We start from the raw sequence: 23755 nt of genomic DNA, 5'->3' as shown, positions 1-23755 counted from the left end.
CAATCTTAATCCCCATTTTACAGGCGAGGTATCTGAGGCAAAGAAATTAAGCGGCTTGCACAAGGTCACACAGCAGATAAGTAGCGGAGCCGGGATTAGAACCTACATCTTCTGATTCCCAAACCTGAGCTCTTTTCATTAAGCCCTGCTGCTTCTAATCTATTATTATTAAAAATAATAATAATACTGGTAATTCCTATGTGCCAACACCATGCTAAAAACTGGAGCAGATACAATATAATCAGATCAGACACATTCCCTATCCCTCTCAGGGCTCATAGTCTAAGGAAAAAGAACAGATATTTAATCCCTATTTTGCAAATGAGGAAACTGAAGCACCGAGAAGTGAGGTGACTTGTCCAAAGTCACACAGGAGGCAAGTGGCAGAACTGGGACCAGAACCCGGACCAGCCCAGTCCTTGCTGAAGGAAGAATTTGGAAAAAAAAACCCATAAAGATTAAATGAAGCAAACCTTCATTAGCTGTTCTTCTTGAAGCTGCCTGCGTCTCTGTAGTTCCTCATCATCATCTTCTCTGCCGCTTGATCTGCGTCTCATGTCCGTTCCTATTTCCATAGCAAACAGAGAACTTCTCACATCAGCCCCCGAGCACAAGGAAGTTACTAAAGAAGTAAGTCGCTCATTCTTTCTAGGTGACTCTATACGGCAAAGTCTTCTGGGTTCTTCAAAGCATGAATACACTTCAGGGAAAGTTTACTATTAAATCAAATTTACATAACAAGTGGATTGGTCACTGGCGCCACTTAATCTATTTACTTAGCATCAGCATCATAGGCAAGTGGGCAAGCCAGACTTTCCAGGGAATCAATCAGTCAACCATATTTGAATGCTTATTGTATTCAGAGCACTATACTAAGTGGGTGGGAGAGTACAAGTATGGAGTAATCTGTTCAATATCAGTCCAAAATGTTATAGGTGACCCTGGTCTCCCATTCAGTAGAGGGTGATACTCCCCAAAGGAGGACTTGGTTAACTCTTGTGGGGCAAAATGCTCGAAGTCTCAGAACCTTTGAGTCAGAATTCACAGAAGTGAAGAGGAGTCACAGGCCAGCACTGTTCGTAGAACCCCGGAGTCCCAAACCCCAAATTGCAAGGCATTAAATTCGAGTCCACATTCCAGAGACTGGGAATCACTCAACTTTATGATTGAAACCATAGCTGTTTGAACAAGTTTTATACCTGAACTACCTTTCTCTTTTTCAAATATGATCAGCCCTCAATATTTATTGCACACCTAAACGCTAACTTTGCTTCTGTCCTAGCAGAATGAATGGTTTCCCAACATGAAGTTTCCCAAGCAGATTCTTGGCAAAGACAGTCTTTTCTCACACCTCTGAAAAAAAAAAATATTAGAGGGGGAGTTGTTTATATTGCTATTTTCCAAATTGTAGCATCTTTTCCAATTTCTATAGTTCCATACTTTATTCAATTTTTCTTCTCTGCCATACAGTGGTCATAAGAGTGAGTTAAATTCTTTTGAACAATTTGTTCTATTTTAGCTGGGTGGGGAAGCAGGAAGTGCTTGGTAATCTTAAGAAAATAAACTTTGACTGATGGTCGTTGTTTTTATCAATCTAATGAATAAACCAAAGCTTCCGGTTATTTTTCAGCACAAAATAGTCTTAAACCACTTAGTGCTTCTTCTAAGAATTGCTACACTATCACCTGAAAATTTTCAGGGAAATAAGTAATTTGAAATTCAAAAACCAAGCAGAACAACATAAGTTATGACAGAAGTTCAAGAGATTACCTGAAGAACCACTAATTTGCTGGGTGGAACTGGATTAAGCCTTGGGTCTGTTATTATTTCCCAGGGCAGCCCAGACAGAGGTGTATTTTGCTTATAAAAATTGTATAGGACAAAGCCTGAGGGCTTAGGTCTCTCTGAAAGAGGCAATCTTATTTTTTTCAGAAAATGAGTGAGATTTCAAATAAAAATCACTTCTATAGTTCACTGTCTGATAACTCTACTGACATTTAGAGAAGTCATTTCTGACGTTCCAGGTGATAAAACACAAAAACTGAGGAAGGAAATCTAAAACCTTAGTGGAAAAAGGAGGTATTGTTGGATGACTGCAGAAATTTTGTAAGACAAATTTAAGTCATATGGTAAGGAAGCGTTGCTTGAATACCAACCATTAGGTTAGTTACAGCTCTTTCAGCCAATTGGATATCAACACAGTCACAGAGGTAGTCACAAACACTCATTTCTAAAGCACAGATAAGTGATTAAAAATAAATTAAAAACAAGGAATGAGGTAGCTGCAGTGTGAGATCGAAGGAGAGAAAGTATAAAATTTATGATAATAATGCAAGTGAAAACATGTAATTTAACACCAGCTACTCAGGGAGCTATTAAGGCACTGACTGCTTTACTGTGGCCTTTTGTATTGATAGCCACAGAAACAATAATAATGTTAATAATGGCATTTGCTAAGCATTTACTAGGTTCCAAGTACTGTACTGAGCTCAAGGGTAGATACAAGATAATCAGGTTCCACATGGGGCTCTATGTAGGAAGGAGAATAGATGTTGAACGCCCATTCTGCAGAGGAGGGAACTGAGACACAGAGAAGTGACTTGCCTGAGGCAGGATTAGAACCCAGGTCCTCTGACTCTCAGGCCCATGCTTTTAACACTAGGCCATGCTGCTTCTCAACACATGTCAATACATTTGAAAAAATTAAATTGCCTAGCAGAAGTTAAAGGGAGTGGGGACAGAGATTAAGGTTTTACTGGATGGTACAAAAGAATTAGAGTTGAAAAGCAAGATAAAGCATGCGAAAGTGAAAGAAGTCACACTTCTAAAGAGGTTTAAATATATCAGAATGGGTATAACCTTACTATTCCTCTGTATGGATAATTTTCAAGTAGGTTTCCCATGACATCCTCATGCTGATCCTTTTCACTGTTTTATTTCTGTTTAGTCTATTATTTACAGATCAGCACAAACGTGCAAGAGTTTCACAATGCTATAATGAGATTCCAGAGTACAGTCTATTTAACTCTTTGCCCACCTGACCTGGAGGCAATGTTTGCATACCTACGGCAGCAAGTGAAGGGGGACCTGGCCAGTGGTCCGACTCAATCTTTGGTACCTCGCTGGGGTCTGGAGCCTGGGCTGCTGGGAACTTGGAGAACTTGATGATATCCTCAGAAGACTTGTTCTGGGCTGCTAGGGCAGCTGCATCTAGATGGCAATTAGGGGAACTTAGCTGTCACTTGAAAATGCTGATGTACATCCTTAGTTTAATGATGTCCCTGTTTCCCTGGGAAGTTTTTCAATTCAAATAATTACAAACATCAGCTGCATTTTAATTGCCACCCCAAACCATCTAGTCAACTAACTTTATGATTTCTTAGACTCATATCATCTTCCTATGCTCCTTTAGAATAAATTTATATTAGCATGATAACTGATTAAAAAAAGTTGAAGAATCTCATCACTCAATTTTTTTTACTATAACGGGATATAGAATCCCAAGAAACTTATTTGATTTATTGCTCTGTGGGCAAAGACACAAGAAATAAGAGTGCAGTTCTATTTGTTTTAATTATGTACATAGAAAACCCTTCCTCACACCTACTGAAAAACTGGAATGGGAAATTTTCAGTTTGGAAGAAATTTTGCTTTGCAAATATTTTATCTTTGTTGTAAACAATTAATCTATCAATCATTTCATTTCAAAGATGGGTATATTCCAATTAATCAACCAAATTGCTAGAGCTTTGCTTATACCAGTAGATTTTTAGTAATCATTACTTACAGTAATCATTGGAAGGCTCCAAATAGCCAGAGGGGCTAGATAGAGTCACGAACAAGGTTTTTTTTTTATGGTATTTTGTTAAGCTCTATGTGCCAGGTACTGTATTAAGTGATGGAATAGATACAAGCTGATCAGGTTGGGCACGGTCCATGTCCCCCATGGGGCTCACAGTCATAATCCCCACTTTACAGATAAGGGAACTGAGGTAGAGAGAAGTGATTTGCTGAAGGTCACACAGCAGACAAGTAGAGGAGCTGGGATTGGAACCCAGAGCCTTTTGACTCCTAAGCCCACGCTCTATCCACTAGACCATGCCGCTTCTCAAGTTCATGATGGGTTATTTGATGAAAGAGTTTCAGTTGACAGGTGGTTCACAACGCAAACCATAAGAATGGAAGTTGAGAGCCATCTTCATGCTGTTCTTCTAAATACCCTAGAAGGCTACTGTCAGAAGAGTACAGGACAGCAGTTTTCATGTTCTCAGGTTATTAGATGTCCTGAGAACATGATGCCACAATCTGCCACATTAATATGACACAAAATTAAGAAAAGACTTGGATTTTACATAGTAATTTTAGGAAATTTAGCATAGTGTATTGTAAGTGTCTTTGTTCTTTACTTATGTCCATCCCCTAAATTGATGCATTTATAACAAGCTGGAGATGCGGACTCCAGACCTGCAGTCGATTTTATGGAAAAATGCCAATACGGCCACTTTTCACAAAATCACCTTATCTAACCTTAATAGAACTTTTCGCTTTGGCTAGTCTTCATTTTCAATGGCAGTGGGTTATAGTACTGAAAAGATCTGGTAGCTCAAAACCCAGAATTTTGATAAGCTAGTTCTTGGTTAAACAAAAGCATGACTTCAAATAATACTTACTCATTAGAATTGGTGAAGTCAGTGGTTAAACATTCACATGTTAATGAGGGTGGGCAGACACATTAAAATCATAAAAAAAAGCAAACAAAAATAACATTAAGAAACTTAAAATACAAGCATATGGTGTAAAAGAAAAAGACAAAAAAAAAAAAATAGAACCCAACACTATGTAAGTGGTTACATCAAAATTTGTCTTACACATTTTACAGTTTTTCTTTTTCTTTTGTGCTGGGATATCAATGACACTGTCATTGTTTAAGATTAGCTTTAAAATTTCTAGGCATAATTTTGGGGTTATTAACTCTAAAATTGCCCAGGACACCAAGAGTCCAGTAATGTAGTTAGCCTTTACTTTCTACCCCACCCAATGACTTGAGGCCAGAATGTCTATAACTAGAAAGAATGATATAAACTCTTCAAGAGCTAATGATGTGGAAAATAAGGGGACTTGCATAAAAATTACTAAATGACTTTTTAAAAAAGTTACTGTTACTGGGGAAGGAATCAAGATATACATTAAATTTTTAAAGCAACGTTAGGAGGGGAATCCATTTTTTTCACTATGGTGCTGCTCAATATGATCACTGTAGAAAGATAGTAATGTAAGAAGGTAATGACTTATTCAGTCAGTGGACTCTGAGAAATGTGGTTACTTTAACTGGCTTCAACCATCAAATTGCAACATTTCCAAAAGTGGTCATTATCACTATATAATATTCTTCCCACAGCCCACACATTTGTGTTGCTCCTCATGCAACAGGAACTGAAAAGAAATAAAAGTGGTTACTTTTAATGGATATAAAATTGAATAAGATATTGTTGAACCATGGACTCTGGAAAACCCACTTAAACACAACAACCGTATTTCTTTGGGACTCTTGCAATATATGCACGGAGCAGGTATTTTTTTGAAATTTATGTATAGGGGGAGTGGTGAATCGATTTTTGACCCAACTGTGCACAGAACAAATCTAATATTAGAAAGAAAACGAATGTTAGCAGAGATTTTCCCTTAAGGAAGGAAAAAAAAAAACCCTCATGTTTCTGGAGCCATATAGTGTCATCCTGGGGTTATTTTAGGAGCCCTGATACCAGCACATTTCCCAGACAGAATTCCAGATTTCTCCAAACTGGCCCCAAGTCTTGTTCTCTTGTCCCACCGACACCCAGGGAAGATTTAAGTATAGAAAGAAAAGGCTGTCAATTTGATAATGCTCCAGTAGGGGAACAGCAGAACTACAGGAAAAGAGAAGTTTTGCTTATAACCTTTTAAAAGGGGTCTCAGCCAAATGTTTACATACAAAAGGACCAAAAAACCAACCAAACAAAAAAAACCTGATAGCCCATGGGAAAAATAAATTGTCAAAAAACCCCTCAAAGAAATGCTTTTATTAGAGGAAAAAATAAACTTTTTTATTGCAACTAGAGAATATGTCTAAAAGAAAAATCCTTACAACAGCAGACTGCAGCAATCAACACTGGCAGCAACTGTCAAACAGGCAGGTTCCCAGGTCACTCAGGAGTTTCAAAAAGAGGGCCAAAAAGAGAGCCAAAAACCTATCTGCATGACTTCAGAAAAACACCGACCAGTTGACTTCTCTGAATTACGACAAATCAAAAGCTTGGAGCAAAATCCTTTGCTACTGCATTCCATTTGAACTAGTTGTACTATTCTCTCTTCCCCAATTTCCTCTTCCTTTATGCCGTTATCCTCAACATCCAGTATTAAGAGAGATCAGCTATTTGTGCTATTGAAAAATATGATGGTTCGAGATTTCCCTAAGCAGACATGGCCACAATACATTCATGAGCTAATACATATTTTAATTACCATCCACACGAAGTAAGAACCTCTTTTTAACTGGGAGCTTCATTTTCATTTTGCAAATGAAGCACCAAGTGAGCTCTTCACTACACAGCACACCTAAGACTTTACGTTGGCTCTCCAACTTAAAAGACAAGTAGAGGAAAGCAGGTTACCATGTTGTTTGTAGATAGGCGGCTTCCGATACATGTTGATCCCCTGATCTGTGGAATTAAAAAGAAAAGATGTTTAAGAATAGTAAACAATTTGATTTATGGAAAAAAAATGGAAACCAAATACTCTTGCACAGACAGAAACCAGAGAGGTACAATCACCATTACAAAGAATTGACTGATTTGAAGAAATAAATTAAAAAAAAATGGGTGACTAATCACAGACATGTGCTATGAAACCCTTCAGGTTGCAACTGTTGACATACCTAAGTCATGAGCTACTTATCTTTAATGCTTATTCCGTTACAAGATACAAGAAAATTTGAAGAAGTGCAGGCAAAGGGAGTATTCCGATGGTTGGGGAGACAGCCCCAATGGCTACTTTCTGGAAAACCAAGCTTTTTAGCAGGCATCAGTGTCTCATAAATTGAACTGAGTGAAACAGTGAAATGATACTAGGGTTCACTTTAATAACAGTCAGAGAAAATGCTCCTTCCCTGAATAACCAGATATTTCACATGATGCTCATCACAATTCTATTACAGAGCACAAAGTAACAAAACGAACTACAAAATGTATCTCTTCTTCAAGACTCTGATTGACTTAGCTACCAGAACATTTTTACTGCAACCGCTTTGGACCCTTCTCCTCCCCTTTCCATTTTTCCATTACCCTCAGGAAGAGTGGACTTTTTTGGTAGATCTAAGGCACTAAATGTCACAAACAAGAAATTGTTCATTCCTAAATTTAACTAAAATCCAAACACATAGAACAATAGCACAAAACTGGCATTTTACCACAAACCAGGCATTAGAAGTTCAAGTCTCACAATTTCTGTAAAAGGTGAGTTTAGATGAAAAATATTTGATAACAGTTTTCCTAATTAAATATTTGCTAACACAACAGAAATGAAATTAAGTAAGAGAAACCAAAATAAAATGAGGGGATTTTGATCTCTATTACAAATAGAAATATTTTATATAACTTGAACTCTAATAAATTCTGCAGGCAAACACTACATGAGAATATTCTGGATCCTTCACACATGTAAGCAAATTCAAAACCCCAAAGCACTGAGGGATTTTTCACCTGCAGTTGGCCAATCTAAATCACTGTTTGTGTTGTGAGAGCGAATGCTTACATACATGAGAGCAAAGCCGCCAGGACTGCATGTAAATCGCAAAACATCTTCAAAAGCAATTAAAGCAGTCAAATTGCCACACGCATGATGTACATACCAAGAGAAGAAAACCCAACTTATCCAGCTTCACATCTCTAATACAGAAATCTAAAAGTCTGCCGAGATAATCATAATATTGAGGCGAGTGAATTGTTTATGGGCTATACAAGTCATAGGTACCTCAGGCTTCCCTGCATTCATCGGTTGTGGCATTACAAATGCCAAATCTCCAAGGTCACCTCCAGTCAGTGACACCAGATACACAAGGAAGCAATTAACGGGAAAAAAATGTGTTTTTTTCTTCTTTGTCACCAATATGACTCCAAAAACATTGCCAGAATTCTATATTTCTCAGGCAAACTGGCCTAGAAGAGACCCAGTACATTCTAAAGCAGGCCATCTGCATGAATCCCAACTAAAACAATGTGGAATAATGGAGACAAGACAGAGGTGACAAGGCTACATTCTACACTGTGACAGGACACCAAGACACATAGTGTCAGCTCCTACCTGGAACATGGAAATGTTTAGGGGCCTGAGCGTAAGTTGGAGTTAGAGGGCGGCTGTCTGGCCGATAAGGGACAGGGGAGTTCCGGCCGCTGGATGGCTCATTGCCTCCAATGAGAAGAATGGAAAAACAAAATGAGAGAAGGGAGAGCAGTAAAAGTAAGCAAGCATAATAAAAATCCAAAACAACAAACCAAAAGGAAATAACTTGAAAAGGAAAAAGAAATTAAAGCATAATTGTTAATCAACTTTGTTAGCCCCGGGAGATTCCAAGTTTAGCATTCCAAGAAAGTGATTCAAGTTCAAAGAGACGTTAAGTTAAAAGCAGCTGGCATTAAGAGCTTCATTCTGATGGCATGCAGATTGGATGCTGTAAGACAGTAGCATACTGGTTAGACAGGTTGTAGAAGAGAGAGGAATGAAAGTTACTTGCTAATGATTCAGAAAAGGGAATAAAGGAGTTAAAAAACATAGCATGGGGTAAAGTACCAGATATGCAAATCCAAATATAACCATTTCCAAGCATGTGAGCAGCTGCCGGCAACTGAATATGGAGCACTCGAAGAAGATTAATATGTACGCCATCCAGCCCATGCCATTACCAAAGCAGCAAAATTCCAGTTAGAGCAATCAAATTCATTATATGCTATTTTTAGATGTCTACACTCTTCTTATATACTGTATTTCAGTTTTAGGGATTTAAATTTATTAATACTCTCTTTCTTCACTAAGGCCGTGGAAGGCCAGTGGCCATGGGAACTTACCTTCTGACAATGAGAACTAGATAGGACTCTCTGAGCCTTACCCCAACATTCTTCCAAGCTCAATTCATGGTCAAGCGCTGGGGTAACATTATAATCCCAAGGGCTAACTTTTTGCTCCCTTGAAGGTGTTTATAGTCACCAGTGGTTTTATGAGTTGGAACATAATTCTCTGGTATTCTATTAGGGAGCATATAAATCCTCGATGGCCTGGATTAGCGGTCATTAAAACAATTACAATTTGTACTTCAAAATAAAATTGTGTGTTTAGAAAATGCTAATGAGCTTTCAGCAAGTTGCATTATTTTCTGAGTAGCATACTAGTGACTTCACCTCTATCTGGGCTACACCCAGTGAGAAAATTCTTTCCAACTCTATTTTCAAATGAGATTTTGATTGGACTACAACTTCCAGTGTCCTTTCTGGTAACCAATTCTCCAATTTGTACACAGCGGGGAATAAGATACTTCAAATTTAGAATTTGTGAGTTTCGGGATTTTGTTAGACCCTTAAATGTAAGTGTTGACCAGATGTTGCTGATCATAAGATCACAATTTGAGTTCTCACTATTAAATGATTTAAAATGTTTTCCAAATTCAGTTTCAATCCTCTGTTAGCATTTAGTTATTTATAAACTCCACTTCAAACTCCTGAAAGCAACAGTGAAAATATTTCTGATTCCACCCCTCTGCCTCAGAATTGGCTCATGCTAGTGCTGGTTTATCATACCGAATCATGAGAAAACTTAATACATGATTTGTGAAACTAGAGGGAGATAGAGGGCGGAAGAAAATGGTGAACGTAGAAAGCGAAGCATAATCATCTTGAGCACAGGGTAGTAAAAGCAGTGGAATTATGGTGAACTCTCTAGGTTTAGCAAGGTCACTTACTGTTGTTCAAACATGGTAATATTCCTGCAAGGCTCCTTATTAAATATGGACTTTGTTTTATGAACATTTTTAATAGTGTATTAAATTACACAGTGGATTGCCAAAACAATGAAAAGCAGAGATAGATGGAAGCTTTTTGTTATAAAATTGGTAATGAAGCATTTTTACAGTACATTCCAAGCTGGCCTTTTAAACAAAATTGGACTTAAAAAGTCCCTCGGTTTTCCCCCTCCAAATTCATTTGAAGGGTTTTCAGGTAGTGGCAGAAACACAACATTTGCATAATAAAAACAGCTTTGCTTTAAAAGAATGCTTTATACTTCAAACTTTGGGAATTATTTACAGACAAAACAGGCTGCTTCAAATATATGGAGAATACCAGTTAATAATAATAATAATGATAATGTTGATATTTGTTAGAGCTTAAAACAGGGCTCGGTCATAGGAAAAACGTTGAGAAATCATAGTATCTCAAACTTAAGCAACATTTCTTCATTTTTCCATACATCTATCTTCAAGTCATACTGTGCATTTATGTCCAATTTTATACAGCCTGATGGAAAAAGTTATGTAAAATTCCAGATGCAATCAAATAATCGAGTAGCAAGGCCAGACAGAACATGACTGGAAAAACCCTCAAACAAATAGTTTCTAGGCAATTATCAGCTAGTATTATGAACACACAAATTATGTCAAAGCCAAGCAAACCCTGAGTAAAAGGCTTAAGGTTGTCACAACTGAAGTCTATTTTAGGATTAAGATTCCCTCTTCACTAGGGTGCTTTTTTTGGGATTGCGAATTTAATCCCATTTATAAAAATCAAGTCTTTTATATGATTTTGGGGAATCTGAGAAAGCACATAACCTTCGGGTCAGAATGCTTTCACTGGAATTTTCATTGATTTTTTTTCCTCCCAGCTCATGAATACCATCCACAACTCACTCTCCTTCACTGGGCAGTTCTTCGCAACTCTAATTAGCAATAGTTATGCTCTGGAAGTGTCTAATAGATCCCTGATAGTTCCAGGTTTGATATTCATTTAAGAGCATCACTATATTCACCTGCAACTAAGCACCTTGCCTGCAAACTCTATATGCCAAACTGACATTTTTCATCCCACTGCAATCAACCAAGAAAATGTGCAAATTCACCCTATCCTGTCCTGTACAAGAAGGTCTCCAAGAAGGCAGAGTTAGCAATCCAGTCTCTGTTTTTCTTTGAGGAATAAAAATAGACAGCCAACAAAAACTTTCTGGAACACACCCTTCTCGGCTATGCAGGCAGTGAAATAAATAAAACCAAGCTTCTGTCCAAATGGCCCACCCTGACTGATTCTAGAAGCACAAAAGGCGATTTGCAAACAAATGAATATAGCACGACTGAATTTTTTTTGCATTTAAAATGGTTTGTTCCTTTTACCTCCCTTCTTCTTATGCTGTCACCTAGCATTGCCAACTTGAAAGAGATGAATAGAATTATTGTACGTGTTGGTGCAGAGCAGACCTGCTCACATTTCTTGTTTCAGAGACTGATGCAGTGTTCAACATCTTGGGTTCTCAGTCTTTGTTTTTAACTTCTTCAGTCAGATCTCTGAAACATGGTCCCACGGCCACATGAACAGTCTACTATCACCCTTCCATTATATTGGAAATTCCCTAAATTTCACGGGGGTATTTCAGATTGGTCACTTATCGTGGTCAGACTTTCGAAGGGGAATAGGATTCATTCATTTTCTAGCAACTCACATCTGTGACGACAACAAGGAAAATCCCGAAGACCATCGGTAGGAAAGCAAACATGGAATCCTAGGTATCAGAGTTGTGGACATGGAATGTGTCTGTTATGCTGCTGTGTTGTATTCTCCCAAGAGCTTAATACAGTGCTCTGCACACACTAAGCGCTCAACAAATGACTGACTACCTATAAATCAGATTAATATATGAAGCCCTCCATAACCTACTGATATATTCCGAGGTACATTATGTCGGTACCTTGAAGGGAAAGAAAGAAACCCAGCAAACTGTGCAATAACAGTAACAAGAGCAAAGTGTAAATGATTTGTCTTTCGAAGTCCCAGGCATGCACAGTAACTAACAACGTACCAGTGAAGAGAGAAGCTGCAAGGAAAGTCCAAAGAAAAAAGTGAAACACACCAGAAAATGAAATTGCAATCAGAAAGTAAGAACGCTATTGGAAAATGGATCTCTGTGAAGCTTCTTCCAGCTTATTACTCATGCAACCGATCACTTTCCCAAATCCCTTAAGTGCCCAGTGCCAGACATGCATTGGAGAGAGTGACCAGACAGTGAGCTTCGTTTTCTTAAAATGAAATGCTGCTGCTTCTGGTAACAGGAAAAGCATGGGCTTCACTCTTCTCCCTGAGCAGGACATGCATCTCATAAGAAGAAAGAGTTTCCCAAACTAGGTCAAACAGGATTTAGGAATAAACCCTTACAAAAAGAGCTATACAGAAAACCTCAAACACTTTTAAGAACAGCTTTGAAATTAAATTAGTGATCCTTAGTTTAAAATTATCTGAGGGCTATGAAGTACTGCTCTAGAAACAGATAAACGTTTTCACTTCTTTGGGGAAAATGTCCAAATCACCTTTCCAAATATATAATGCTACCAGTTGGTGGGGAACAGATACAGGAACACATCACTAGATGTATCACAAGATGCGAAAATCACCCTGCCCAACATAACTCATAATTACAAAGGCACTTTAATAATAATAATAATAATAATAATAATAATAATGGTATTTGTTAAGCGCTTACTATGTGCCAAGCACTTTTCTAAGCACTGGGGGGGATACAAGGCAATCAGGTTGTCCCTTGTGGGGCTCACAGTCTTAATCCCCATTTTACAGATGAGGGAACTGAGGCACAGAGAAGTTAAGTGACTTGCCCAAAGTCACACAGCTGACAAGTGGAGCTGGAATTAGAACTCATGACCTCTGACTCCCAAGTCCATGCTCTATCCACTGAGCTACGCTGCTTCAGGAAAAAAAAAGACTTTTTTAGGGGAAAAAAAGGCTTTTGTTATATGTACAACAATGCACTGGATCTTCTATATTGAAAACAAGTGTATACACACATCAGATTCTACATAATGAGAGAACGTACTCTTTATGTCTCTTAAATTTGACTCCTTATTACTTGTGAGTTGCTGAAATTGCCTCTTTATGGAAGACTCCTTCGCTCAGAGTCCATGCTTGTCAAATGACTCTATGGGGGAGCTAAAAGTGGACATGTCCATTATAAGGCCTGAAAAATTATCTCCATAGCCATCAATACAGGCAGCTGCCACATGAGGGGAGGACGGATTCGAATCCTACTTTGTCTACCCCTAGGGTCCAGGGGCAGCATCCCTTGCAGAGCCTGCTGACTTTGTCGGGTGGAACCCGATTCGCTAGAGCTGCCAGGACAACTCCAATTCTCAAAAGGCTAGGGGAGGAAGTTAACCTGCTTGCTGCCCAGTCCTGTCTTCATTGGCCCATCGGTGGCTGCACAAGCCTCACAGCACAAGGCTTGGTACTCACTCCCCTCCCCAAGGTGGGGAGGGAGCGACTCAGACTCTTCAGTGGCTGCATCTGGGACAGGTGAGCTGCCCGCTGCCACCCGCTCCTTCTTTCACCCTGGGCCATAACTTCGAAATCCCTGAGGCCACAAGTCCCCAACTCTTTAGGTTGCTGCTTCTCCTTCTCGTCTTTGAATTCCGGCTTCTCTGCTCCTCCTCCCACCCTATGTTTCAAATGATGCATCTAGGTCTGTGCATCCTCCCCATTTCAAGATGGGAGTAGAGGGAAGAGGGGTTAAGGAGGAGAAGGAAGAGGGGAAAAAAGGCGATCCTTTACCCGTTGCCGTTCCCTTCATCCCTTCCTCGTGGGCAGGGATCATATCTACCAACTGTATTGTATTGTTTTCTTCCCAGAACTTAGTATAGAGCTCTGCACACTGTGAATGTCCAATTGCCATTTTAAATTATGGAAAACAGTATAGGGAAAAAAGTGAGCAAGTCTAACATTTTTCATTCACCTTGTTTATACAATTATTATCAGCAGGTGGCAATCCTGCCATGGTCACATAACCTTTCACACTTGCAGGTCCCTATTTCACTGATTGTGTGCATCCCAAATGGGAAGCATCCTTATCATTTGGGCCATGATATTTATGCTTTCAAAGGGGATTACAATGCAAAGTATTATTCAGACATTTATTCTTACAAACTAAAAGCAACAGGTGACATACTGTAATCAAATGGAAGGGAATTTTCTTTTAATTGAATGAAAATTATGTTGATTTTGGTACTTGTTAAGCACTCACTATGTGCCAGGTACTGTACTAAGTGCTGGAGTAGATACAAGGTAATCAGATTGGACACAGTCCCTGCCCTATAGGGGACTCACAGTCTAAATCAGAAGGAAGGAGGATTTAAACTGCATTTTACAGATGAGGTAATTGGGGCACTGAGAAGTCAAGTGATTTGTCTAAAGTCACAGAGCAGACAAGTGGTGGAGCTGGGATGAAGACTCAGGTCCGAGCTCTTTCCACTAGCTTATGCTGTTTCCCTTTTGCCCCCTTGTTAAAACAGGACAATCTGAATTAGGTTAAGGTTTGCATATTAAAATCTCTCAGAGCAATGAAGGGGATTCATTCTTTTACAAAATATTCATCCCTCTCTGATGGGTCGGTTCCTAATTCAGTCCAATGGTGGAAAATAATATGAAACCAAAATTGCTAATTGAGAAAAATATAAATAGTAAAAATTACTGGTAAGGATGCCAAAATACTATTCTAATTAACTCACTGAAAGAGTCTATTTGGCTCTAAAGGCAGAAGAAGGAAATTCCATCAAAACATGTGATAGCAATTCAATGTCACAGCAGCAGAAATGTTCAAATTACAAAATTCATGGATCACGTGCATGCTGAAATGAGAAGTGCATCCATTATTTTTAAGGGACCCCATTAAATTATCAGACTACAACAAAGAAAAAATTTTTAAAAGATTGGAAGTGAATGTTAATTAAAAAAAACTAAACTACAGCACTCATTTATACATCATTATCAGTGAGGTATTGAGCGTTTGGAGCAAAATGATGTTGAGATCTATTAGCGTTACATGAAGATCCATGGCAAAAGTGTTATTCCCCTCTTTGCAGACCACATTGGTTGATTTGACTGAAATAAATTGCTCAGCTGAAGCTCACGACTCCTGTGAGCTCTCATTCCCATGTTCAAATGATGACCTCTTCATAACCTCATCAGCAAGTCTTAGATTCCCTCAACACTGTAAGGAAAACTAGAGGACTGTCTGAGGGCTGCTCTAGAAGAAAAGAGGAAATTAAAAGAACAATGAAAATTTCATAAAAGGATGGTACAAATATAGGCTTTCCAAGCACGCAGAGGGACAAGGCTACAAAGCCTTCCCTTCAGAATAGAGGGCAGACAAACAAAGAAGGCAGTCTGGAGATTGTGAATCAAAAAGATAAATTTAAATAGCGATTGAAATGCTTTCTGACAGATATCTCAGTTGCCATGGATCTTTTCCCACCGCTAAAATGCTTTGGAGTTTTTCAGTTGCCTTGTGCTTATTGTAGACTTGGGATTTAAATATATTTGTGGTTCTTCAAAAAAATACAAAAACGGTTTTAAATTGAAAACAAATTGGCTAGGACTAGAGCTGTATATTACATATTATACTGCTTTTGAAATAAACCAAAAGTACCGTTACCTGAACGATCGATGATTCGCTTTTCCTAAACACTTATAATATGTAATATACTTCCTGCCTCTACGTCTAGGGCCCTTAGAAATGACATATTTCTCCTGAAGGAAGATATTATGCCAGTTCTAAAATACTCAGAATTGTCATGGCACGTTTGAGGCATGCTGAAAAGTAAAAAGCTAATGGCTACCTTTGGGAGATCAACCTCATTAGCTTTTTCAGAATGCTACTAAATCTCCGCTCTGCGGGGCACTAGCTCGAATGGCCTGACTCCTTACCTTTCACATGGGGAATGAAGTGGTGTCGGAATGGGGAGTTAGGGCGGGAGTCATTGTGGGTGGAGCTGAGACTTCTAGTGCGCAGGTATGACAACCGCTGCACACCAGGAGAAAGCAGCTCTGCGGCAGCAAGGAATCATGGGGCAGGATAGATGAAAACAAAAGAAGAACAAAAATTACGACAGAGGCAGGGATAGAGGCTTCAAAGAAATGAGCATTAATCAGGAGTCTGAAAGAAGGAAGGAAAAGAAAGAGGTTAAGAAAGCACTAAACTGTAAAATCCACATTAAGTTGAGGGAAATATTTTTGAGAACCGAGTTGGCATTCACTCGCTTGGCCGGAATCGATCTTTTCTATTCACAGAGCAACAATAAATTGCGGGACAACGTTTAGTAAACTATCCATGGGAAAATTCTCTAGGACTCTGTTATAGCAATTAGCATCAGAAGTGGCTGAGTTAAGCGCAGAACAAAGGAGGCTGCAAAACCTGTAAAAGCACTGGTGAACACGTCTTCACCTCTACATTTCAAAATGAATAGAAAGCTGCAAACCTACTGTTGCTTGAGAATACAGGGTCAGAAGCAGCAGCACCTAGCTTTCTCACAAAAAGCATCTTTCCAGGTTCCCGGTATCTTCTCAAGGGTCGTCCCTTGGTGACCTATGTGCCATTCGACCCTGTGCAGCGGTGAATTTAGCAGATACAGAGTTGTGACTTTCTGTATTTTTCTTGGTTAAGTGGAAGATGTCTCTCAAGATTTTCCCCATGAATTTATGCCCCAGGAAAAAAAGCCCTGAGAAGTAGCCAAAAAATTACTGAAATCTCATCTAACTCCTCTCTTTTTGGAAACAACTGAGAATTTATCTCAGTTCCCCTTGAAGCACTCCAAGGAGAAAATTTGTTCCAACACCACCAAGGTCTCCGATTGAGTCAGAGTGCCTCCCCGGCAGAGTTGGGGGAGGGGCAAAAACAAAGGGGATGAAATAAGAGCAAGTTGAACTTTGGACTTCGGGGAAGAGCAGAAGGAAGTAAAAGTGTCTACTAACTCTACTGTACTCTCATCATCATCATTTTCAATGGTGGTTATTGATTGCTTACTGTGGTCAGAGCACTGTGTTAAGCTCTTGGGAGAGTACAGTACACCAGAGTTAACAGAACAGGTTCCCTGCCCACAAATGCTAAGTACAGTGCTCTGCCCAGGGCAAAAGTAGTTGGTAATAATAATAATGGTGTTTTGGTTTTTTTAAGAACTTACTATGTGCCAAGCACAGCACAAAGCAATGTGGTAGCTACAGAGTAATCAGGTCAGACACAGCCCCTGTCCCACACAGGGCTCACAATCTAAGTGGGAAGAAGAATGGGTATTGAATCCCCATTTCACAGATGAGGAAACAGAGGCACCTAGAAGTGACTTGCTCAGGGTCACATGTCAGACAAACGATGGAGCTGGGATTAGAACCCAAGTCCTGACTCCTAGGCTTGTGCTTTTTCCACCAGGCTATTCGAGTCCTAAATAGATACTATTAATTAATTCAAGAGGAAGGAGGGAAGGGAGCCTGGATCCATCGGGAGGCTGGTAGGGTGGGGGAAGAGAAGAGCGACAAAGATGGCCACTGAGGAGGGTGACAGAAATGAGGGCAGGAACCTCTGAGGGAGCACAGCAGCACAGAATGGGAGAGGGAGAGGGGCTAGTTTAGGAGCAGAAAGAACGGGCACCAATGACTGGAATCAATATGGAACTGAGGGACGACCATCACCAACTGTTCCACTCTTTCCCACATACTCCAGCTGTTCCATCGCCTGCCCCTATTCGTGCATTCTCCTTGCTGTCCAACCTACCCCTCTTCTTACATCAGCATTTTCCTGATGCAAACTGTTATAATTTTGGTGTTCGTTAAGCGCTTACTATGTGCAGAGCACTGTTCTAAGCGCTGGGGTATACAGGGTAATCAGGTTGTCCCACATGAGGCTCACAGTCTGAATCCCCATTTTACAGATGAGGTAACTGAGGCACAGAGAAGTTAAGTGACTTGTTATCCTTCACTGCTCCTGGCTCCCACAGCAATCCATCCCCCACTGTAGCCAGACCTCTGGCCCGAAGGCTTGTTCCGCTGCCCTTTCCTTGGGAAGCTGTGCTGATGGCTCTGAAGGCCCAAATAGCCCTCCTGCAGTCAGGTAGAAAGAGCACAGGGCTGGGAGTTAGGACAGCCAGATTTGAGAACCCGATCCCTTACTGACCTGCTGTGTATCCCTGGGCAAGTCACCTATTCACTCATATTTACTGAGCACTTACTGTGTGCCGCACATTGTATTAAGTGCTTGGGAGAGTACAATACACCTAACCTTTCTGGGCCTCAGTTTCCTTCGTCTGTAAAATGAGGATAAGATAGCCTGTGTCCAAAATCATAGCACGGTATCCGCTCCAGTGTTTATCACACAGAAAACACTTAAATTTCATCATTAATAATATTAATAATATTGCATTATTATCACTATTATCATTATTACCCACTGATCTTTGTCCAGATGAACTTGGAATAAACAGAGCAGCAGTGATGAATGTTCTTTCTTCTCCCCTCACTTTGCTCCTACATTTGTTCTTGGTTTGATACCAGAGAATCTATAGCCTTGTGTGCACACAGGGGCACGGTAAGCTAATTTATGACTCCCTCTCTCGGTAATGGTTTTAGATTCCTCTGCTAAAACATTGGTTTATGACCCACTCCTCCGGTTCCTGCTCTGACTTGTTGCCCTAGGCAGGAAGGGATTGATGAGTGAATTTTCCTGTTGAGTGCTTGCCATGCCTAGGCCAGATCTCACTGGTGGAAATATTCTCTTGTATCGTCCATGTCAGTGATGCAATTCCCTTCTGTTGAGTGATGAAGAGGGGGTCGACAGGGCTGCTATTCCAGACCCCTAGCAGCTCCTCTCTCACAAAGCGTCCCTCTAAACTGCCAGCCAAGTTCCCCCTCTCACACACACACCAGGACCTTATTCCCAGGCTGCCCCTCTACCGTCTTCAGCCCCCACTGAAACCAGCTTTTCAAGGCAGCAGGGTGACCCTCACTCAGTTCCCAGGCTTCCAGCTTCAGGAAAATTTGGGGTAAATGGGTGGTCTCCTGGGAGGTGGTTGGATAAACCAAGGAAACCGTTCCTAGTGGCTAGGGTAGGGGGAATAATGGGAAAGTGAGCAGCCTGGAACCCAGGCTTCCAGCTCCACGAAAAATGAGGGAAAATGAGCATTCTCTGGAGTGGTGGTCCCTATCCTCCCCCTGTCTCTTCCACATACCTTTCTGAGCTAGCAGTGCTGAAATTGACCCTTAGTAGACTTGAGACAAAGAATGATCTATGTGGAAAACTGCATTTACAACCATCAATCAAGGGGAATTCACCAAGCAGAAGAATCTCTGTGCAAAAAATTGGATTAGCTTCATGATAGTGTAGCCCTGCCCCACTCTTCAGGAGGGAGAAGAGAAGTCAGAAGACAAGCTAGCCGCTTGTTCCTCTCCCTTCCCCTTACCTTCCTGGAACACAACTCTCTTGGCATCACCCAATCTGCACCTGCTCTCCCAGAGATGGAAAGCTGGAGGTTTGATCATTTCTATCCATATGTGAGCATGGATGAGTGTAACTGTGCATGTGCAAGCACGTGTCTGTGAATGGGGAAGGGTTACTGGGTCTCCACACATTGCATAAAGGCAGACATAAAGGGAAGATAATGATGGCAAGGAAGGAAAAAGGAGAAAAACTCCTTAAAGAAATGGAAACAGATGTAGAAGTGCATAACGTGGACACACGCTGGGTATCTGAAAAATATCAGATTATATTGAAACCAAAATACTGACAAACCCCAGAAATTTGGGGACTCAATGACTGACTCCTAAGTGAAACTCAAAAACTTCATTAATGTCTAAAAGGTATTGGTATTCACAGCCAAAGTGGAGCACTACAGGTTTACTGAATAAGTGCAATGAAAACAGAGTACTTTCAAATCCCTGCATTTTGGATATCAAGTGGCCCAATTTAATGGTTTCATGGCCCAATGCTCCCTTCAATTTGGTTATGGAGTTTCACCCAAGAATAGCAAAGAAAGCAACCTAATCCCCCTCTTAGCCAAAATAGTGTATACTGTGAAATGATGCTCAGGAATGTACTTTAAAGGAAAAATGGGGAAATTAAATCACAAGGGTCAGCTGAAGGGGAAAATGTGTACAATCATTTGGATATAGAGTACTAGACTGGATGGACCACTGATCTTGTCTCCTTATATTCTAGATGGAAATCAAAGACTGTAAAATAGTAAAGAATGGTGAAATCCTAGTATTAAACAGGTTTGCAGCCTTTTCATAATCCACATCTTCAGTTTTGTTTAAAATCCCTATTTAAACAAGTTAGCATCCTGTGGAATATTAAGTTGATTCCTAGTTCCATTAAAAAAAATTCAAGATTTAAGAGCCACAAAATTAAGGTAAATTTTAATCGACACAATAGAATCTGCCAGTCACTATCAGTGTATCACAACTGGCAATGTTCACATCACTTAAAACAAACATCTTCTGTTTGGATCTTACTTTGCAGGAGGCCTCTTATAAGTGTTACTGATCTCTTCACTTCCCATATCTCACATACAGAACTCCCAATAACATAAATAGGTGTTCTGTATATGAACTGAGTAGAATGAGTAACAAAATGGCAACTGAGATCAACTGGCCAGACCTGAAAATTAGCTCTGGTTCTCAAATGCTACACTAAATCCACCTCTTTCCACATGTAGAATTTGTTTCCATATGTTTCAAAGTGGATGACAGCCATGTATAATTAACCATTTTGTTGCTTCTAGAAGGCCATTTATGGAGGTTTGTTGCAAGGTTTCTCAACAACAGCACGAGGACATAATTATAAACTCAGGAAAAGATAACCTATCTTCTGTAACACTTCTAGTTTCCTAACACCAGGGCACTGCACACTTGTAGATTTCTAGAAATGCCTGCCATCATTTTAATTCTGGTTGTTTCAGTTTTAATCTTTAAAGTATGCCATGAGTTCCTACGAAGTCCCCACAGCCCTTTGGAATCATGTGGCCCACTCCATTCAAGCAGTGTATTTATGACAAATAGAATGATACAAATTCAAAGAATCAATACTTTCAAAAAAAATAACATGCAGGAAAGAGACTTCTTATGCTGCTGTCAATGTGAAAGGGAAAAAAACCTATCTGGACATTTTATAGCCATTTTTTCAGTATCAAAAAAAAACCCCATCTCTCTCAGTACAGGAAATGGGTAAATCATGAACACAGTTGCCCTTACCAGGTCTGTGGAAATGCTGGGGAGAGCGAGACATTGTCGGTGTGTAGCTGTGGCGGCTGTACACCGGAGAGTTAATGGAGCCTTGACTGGTGGATCTTTGGATCATGCGATCTCGAACATCCTGATAACCCTAGAGTAAAACATTCAGGAATGAATCCAAAATGGCATTTTAAATGAAACTTAAATATTAGGGTCAAGGTGTGTCAAGTAAAACTACCACAAAAGTAATACCTGTCTTTGTACAGACATAGTGCTCACCATATTTATGAAATTCCCATATAACAGAGACTAGTCCAGTCCCCAAGGATTCTCTTATTTGGGTAACACACCATAATTGCTACTTCTTTTTAAAGAACACATTTTGGATTGATGTAACAATCCATCAGTGGTATTTATTGAGGGCTAACTGCATGCAGAGCTCTGTACTAAGTGCCTGGGAAACAACACTAAACCAGAGTTGTTAGACATGATCCCTGATCACAAGGAGCTTACTCTAACAAAAACAGTATCCTTCAAATGGTTGCTATCATCTTGTTTCAAGTGATTTTGGTTGCAATTAACTTTTTGGGATCTGGTGCCAGAGATTAGTAGCACAAAATGCCCTAGAATTTTGATTATCTAATGTTATTAATAATAATAAGGATAACTGTGGCATTCTTAAAGTCAAGCACTATTTATCAAGCACTGTACTAAAGCACTGGGGTAGATAGAAGATAATCAGGTCCCACACGGGGCTCACATTCCAAGTAGGAGGATGAGTGGGTATTGAATTCTCATTTTGCAGATGAAGGAACTGGGGCACAGAAAAGTTAAGCGACGAGCCTAAGGTCACATGGAAGGTAAGTGGCAGAGCTGGGATTAGAACCCAGGTCCCCTGACTCCCAGACCCATGTTCTTTCCACTAGGCCACACTGCTTCCATGGCTGAAAGTTCTGAACTAGGTTAATAAGGAATGACCAGTACTGCATACAGCTATGTTAGATGATACGTATATGTAACATACATTCCTATTTTGTTTTGGAACAATTTTTTTTCCCACCTCATAATCAACAATTCCGTCACCATGGTTTCACCTTGTAACGGGGCCTCCACCTCTGAACCCACTTTTTTTCTGCCTTTAGGAGAAGGGTGGTGTTTCCATTTGGCATTTAAAAAAAACAACCCTTAACCAGCCTTGGTAAAGTTGAACATAATACAACTGGAGCTAGTTGGGTTAAGTTCTTAAAAAACATTTTTACGCACACCTGGAACCAGCAATATCTGCCCCATTCTACTTTTGCAGGGTTGGGAACTCTACCTTGAACCAGCATTATCTGCCCCATTCTACTTTTGCAGGATTGGGAACTCCAAGTAACAAAAGTAACTGTTTCACATGGAAAACGTGAGTGAAATTCTACCCTACATGACACTTACCTCCGCAGATGGTGTAGGCGATAAAGTCCTTGGAGACTACAAGAACGGAAGAGAAAGGTTAACACGATTAAATATTTTCTCAATGAATTGTTTTGCTTTTTTCCCCATCCACCGATAACTTCTCCCTTCTTAGGTCCGATTCTAAAAGCTGTGTGTAAGGAATTATCCTCAAGACGCCAAGAAACTTGGCCCTGTCACACAGATGCTTGTGTTTCGGGGGGACTGAAAACCATGTGTGATCATTTTACGGCAATTCCACGAAAGAGGATCATGAAGTTTTATGATCCACAATAGTAGATGTGAAACAATTTAAAAGATGAAAATGAAGTCAGTATCTATCATTCTAATCCATCAACCTTATATATTGAAATTAAACCAAACTTTTAGGGAAAAGAAAGCCAAGAGTCAACTTTCATTATCTGCTGGTTTCCCTAAGGTCCAAGTCACTCTAACCTCTCTCCTAGTTAGAGATGACTCAAGCTCCAACACCTGCACAGTTTTTCTGTTGCACAATTTACCAAGTCAATGCAAATGTAAAAATGATCATATCTGGAACTGAGCATCATGGACTATTTATTATTGCTAGTGTGGGATGGCTTCAAGCTGTTTTCATATGTTTAATAATGTTGGCATTTGTTAAGTGCTTACTACGTGCAGAGCACTGTCCTAAGCGCTGGGGTACATACAGGGTAATCGGGCTGTCCCATGTGAGGCTCACAGTCTTAATCCCCATTTTACAGATGAGGGAACTGAGGCTCAGAGAAGTGAAGTGACTTGCCCACAGTCACACAGCTGACAAGTGGCAGAGCTGGGATTCGAACCCATGACCTCTGGCTCCCAAGCCCATGTTCTTTCCACTGAGCCACGCTGCTTGTTTAGGTACTTTTAAACTACCATTCTTTAAGGAAAATGGGATGAATTAATTCTTTCTCTACGAAAGAATAATAAGATGATGAGGGATGAGACAAATGGGAGTGGAAACAACATGAGTCTTATACTTAACTCCGAAGTTAGATTTCATAGTGAAGGGGGATGAGAGA

At 40.0% G+C, this 23755-nt stretch overlaps 1 protein-coding gene across 15 annotated transcripts in view; it reads right to left on the bottom strand.

Moving 5' to 3' along the window:
- The window catches only part of ABLIM1 (actin binding LIM protein 1), a 272448-nt gene that overhangs the window by 15657 nt on the left and 233036 nt on the right, over positions 1-23755 (bottom strand). For 4 of the 15 annotated variants that reach the window (XM_029080393.2, XM_029080392.2, XM_029080394.1 and 1 more), the window contains 8 exons: positions 22716-22751; positions 21303-21432; positions 15996-16115; positions 12088-12102; positions 8338-8442; positions 6651-6698; positions 3064-3204; positions 474-565 (listed from right to left, as the gene is read on the bottom strand). In XM_029080393.2, coding sequence (XP_028936226.1) covers positions 474-565; positions 3064-3204; positions 6651-6698; positions 8338-8442; positions 12088-12102; positions 15996-16115; positions 21303-21432; positions 22716-22751 — 687 coding nt within the window. The remainder of the gene's footprint in view (positions 1-473; positions 566-3063; positions 3205-6650; positions 6699-8337; positions 8443-12087; positions 12103-15995; positions 16116-21302; positions 21433-22715; positions 22752-23755) is intronic. The other 11 variants (XM_029080395.1, XM_029080397.1, XM_029080400.1 and 8 more) reach the window with 7 other exon arrangements.

The sequence above is a fragment of the Ornithorhynchus anatinus genome, chromosome 16, assembly GCF_004115215.2.
Source record: "Ornithorhynchus anatinus isolate Pmale09 chromosome 16, mOrnAna1.pri.v4, whole genome shotgun sequence".
Classification (NCBI taxonomy): Eukaryota; Metazoa; Chordata; class Mammalia; order Monotremata; family Ornithorhynchidae; genus Ornithorhynchus; species Ornithorhynchus anatinus.
Note: the sequence above shows the minus strand (reverse complement) of the source record. Positions and strands in the feature narration are given on the sequence as shown.